We start from the raw sequence: 3619 nt of genomic DNA, 5'->3' as shown, positions 1-3619 counted from the left end.
CCGAGGCAGCCTACCTCTGAGACGGGGAGTTGGGAACCACCTCTTGCACGTAGATCCCGCGGCTGACCTCCGGGAAGTCAGGGTTGTTGGCCTTTAGCTCCTCCACCAAACTGCAAGGACAGTCCCGCTGTGAGGCTCCCTCAGCCTGAGCCTCCCCTCACGCCCGGCCGGGCGGGCCTCTGCTGGGCCCCACACCGCCCACTCCTGCCACCACCGCTCTGCCGGCCACTGGCTCTTGTCCGTGTCCCCACTCACTCCACACAGCTCCTCAAGGGAAACCCCAGGGAAAGGGGGTGATTAGAAATGTGGAGAGAGGAGGGTGGTGGATAGAGGAGGGAGGGGGAGGAGAGAAAGGAAGGAAAGGTGGAAGGAAGGAAGGAAGGAAGGAAGGAAGGAAGGAAGGAAGGAAGGAAGGAAGAAAGGAAGGACGGACAATGGGTGAATGGTGGAATAGACAGAAGACTAGGCAGGTGGTGTGATGGACGGATAGATGGATGAAAGATGGAGGGATAGCCTGGCTGGTGTGGCTCAGTGGTTGAGCATCAACCTATGAACCAGGGGTCACGGTTTGATTCCTGGTCAGGGCATATGCCCAGGTTGTGGGCTCGATCCCCAGTAGGGGGCATGCAGGAGGCAGCCGATCCATGATTCTCTCTCATCATTGATGCTTCTATCTCTCCCTTCCTCTTCCTCTCTGAAATCAGTAAAAATCTATTTTAAAAAAAGATAGAGGGATAGTTGAGCAGAAGGCAGGAAGGAGGAACGTGCACGTGGGTAGCTGGAAGGAGGGACAGAGGCAACCGATCCATGATTCTCTCATCATTGATGCTTCTATCTCTCTCTCCCTTCCTCTTCCTCTCTGAAATCAGTAAAAATCCATTTTTTAAAAAAGATAGAGGGATAGATGAACAGAAGGCAGGAAGGAGGAATGTGCACATGGGTAGCTGGAAGGAGGGACGGATGTGGCCATGGCGTGGAGAGACAGAGGACTGACGCATGGTGTGATGGGGGGGTGGTGCAGGGAAGAGGAGGGACACACGTAACAGGTACATTGGTCTTGATTAGGAGCTGCCCTTGGACTTTGGCCCTGGACGCACAGCTGCGGGAGCAGGAAGGTAGTCCCGAGGGGCCGTGGGGGAGGGCGCAGGTGGCAGAACAGGCTTCGCTCTCCCCAGAGCCCCGCCTCAGTGACCTTCTCCAACCCTCCCCCCGCTCCCTGACTCCCTTCCTTCCCGTCTCCCCCCTCCCCACTCCCTCCTTCATCTCGCTCACTGGGCATCTCCAGGCACCCGCTGGGCTGCAGACCTGTCCTGGGGCGGGGCAGAGGGGTGAGCGGACACAGCCCTCACCCCCAGGGAGCTCACCCTCAAGGAGGGGGGGCACAAATGGGCTGTTCCAACACCATGGACCAACGCCATCGGGGAGGGAAGCCCGGCCATGCACTGAGAGGAGGCACCTCCCCCACGCCTTCCGTCTGTGGAGGGAGCGCCGTCTCCCCGAAGTTCACGGGCACCCACAGCCTCTGCCTGGGACTCTGTAGGTGCGACCGGCTGAGGAGCTCCAGATGAGAGCTTCCTGCCTAGGGTGGGCCCTGACAGGTGCTGGTGCTTTTGTGAGAGAAGGAAGGTATTTGGAAATAGACGCACAGGAGAGGAGACGGCCACGGACGTCAGAGGCGGGGATTGAAGGGACGCGGCTACACCCCAAGGACACCAAGAGCCGCCGAGCCCGCAGGGAGCACGGGCCTGCCCACACCTTGGGTGTGGACTTCCGGCTCTCAGGACGGAGAGAAAACGGACTTCCTGTCATTTTTAGCCAAGCGTGTGGGACTCTGCTATGGCAGCCACAGGAGCCTAAACCCCGGAGGCTTCCTGGAGGAGGGGCACCGAGTGAAGTCCGAGGGAGACTCTAGGGCGAAGGGGAGAAGCACTGCAGGCAGAGGGCCTGGCCTGAGCAACGCCCAGCGCCTGAGGGACGGGCCCCGGGGCACCTGCGGGAGTCGCCCCCCAGCCCCCTCTGCGAAGTGCAGCTCCAGGGAGGTGGCCCAGGCCAAAGGCTCCCCGGGAGCAGGAGGCAACGGCTCAGGGAAGGCTCCACAAGCAGAGAAAGAGCCAAGGCTACGAGGGCTGCAAAGGCGCGGCCCCGGGTCCGGTTCCGAGCTTCGGAGCAGCCCAGGGGGAAAGGGCTCAAGCGGTTATAGATGGTCCCTGTCACCCATAGCAGCCTCCAGCTCTGGCCCTGCCTTCTTAAGGTCCACACACAGCATCAGTTTTATTTGTGGTTCTAGTAACCATCAGAAATTGAAATCTGAAAGAATATACCCCTGAAGAGAGCCTCAAACACGTGAAGTATCTAGGACTCAAGCTGACGAATGCTGGGTAAGGCCTGCACATGGAGAACTAGAGACCACGGAGGGAGACCATGGAGGGAGACCACGGCGGGAGACCACGGCCAGAGAAGCCATGGGGGCCAGTCTGTGTTCACGGGGCGGACGATGCAGTGTTGTCACAATGACAGCCCTCCCCAAACCGATTAGAGAGTCAACGAACCCATCAAACCCCCAACAGTCGCCCCCCAGCCCCCTCTGCGAAGTGCAGCTCCAGGGAGGTGGCCCAGGCCAAAGGCTCCCCGGGAGCAGGAGGCAACGGCTCAGGGAAGGCTCCACAAGCAGAGAAAGAGCCAAGGCTACGAGGGCTGCAAAGGCGCGGCCCCGGGTCCGGTTCCGAGCTTCGGAGCAGCCCAGGGGGGAAGGGCTCAAGCGGTTAGATAGATGGTCCCTGTCACCAATAGCAGCCTCCAGCTCTGGCCCTGCCCTGCCTCCGGGCTATCTTCACCCAAGGCACACGGATGAGCCAGGAGTCCTCAACAGCAGGACTTCCCATGGCCAGTCCTCGGGGCACTGGCCTGGGCTGTACGGGCTCTGGGTGCTGGTGGCCGAGGGGTGGGGGAGGGGCAAGCCTGCGGAAGCCCCTGCTCTCAGTGCGCTGCTGGTGAGAGGGCTGGGAGGAGACAGGGAAGCAGCGTGAAGGTGTGCGGACCGGGGCTGGGGCAGGTGTAGGCCAGGTTGGCCAGGAGTGGGCATAGGGACGAAGTGGCGGGAGGGAGACGTGTACTTGGGCTGAGAAGGAAGGTGGGAGGTGGAGGCCACGGGGAGGTCTGAGAGCAGCAGTAGGACCCTCCTCTGGACGGCGGCTGTGGCCTCTGGCTTTAGGGAGGCCATTAGCCTGCGCTCCCTGGGGAGAATCACTGGTGCCTATCGAGGCCTCTCCCAGGTGGATGCCCCTGGCCACCCGTAAGTGGGCAGGGTGGGCTGGACATCCCTGTGGGATGGGGGTGAGGAGATGGAGGGTGGGAGGAGGGTGACTTCCAAGGATCAGGGGCTTGGGCTCCACTCTCCTGGAGTACAGGTTACCCTACCTGACAGTCTGCATGGCCAAGGGCAGAAAGAAGTACTTAGGGACAGGCAGATAGATGGTAGGAAGGGTGGATGGATGGGTGAATAGGTAGATGAATGAATGGATGGGTGGGTGGATGATGGATGGATGGATGGATGGATGGATGGAAGGATGAATAGGTAGATGGATGGATGGATGGATGATGGATGGATGGGTGGGTGGGT

At 60.5% G+C, this 3619-nt stretch overlaps 1 protein-coding gene across 1 annotated transcript in view; it reads right to left on the bottom strand.

Moving 5' to 3' along the window:
• The window catches only part of HTRA3 (HtrA serine peptidase 3), a gene marked incomplete at its 5' end in the record, with an annotated part of 41340 nt that overhangs the window by 9867 nt on the left and 27854 nt on the right, over positions 1–3619 (bottom strand). Inside the window, 2 exon segments of the mRNA XM_005886457.2 lie at positions 15–156; positions 3423–3425. Coding sequence (XP_005886519.2) covers positions 15–156; positions 3423–3425 — 145 coding nt within the window.

Source organism: Myotis brandtii, unplaced genomic scaffold (genome assembly GCF_000412655.1).
Source record: "Myotis brandtii unplaced genomic scaffold, ASM41265v1 scaffold986, whole genome shotgun sequence".
Classification (NCBI taxonomy): domain Eukaryota; kingdom Metazoa; phylum Chordata; class Mammalia; order Chiroptera; family Vespertilionidae; genus Myotis; species Myotis brandtii.
This window is presented reverse-complemented; position numbering and strand designations above follow the sequence as displayed.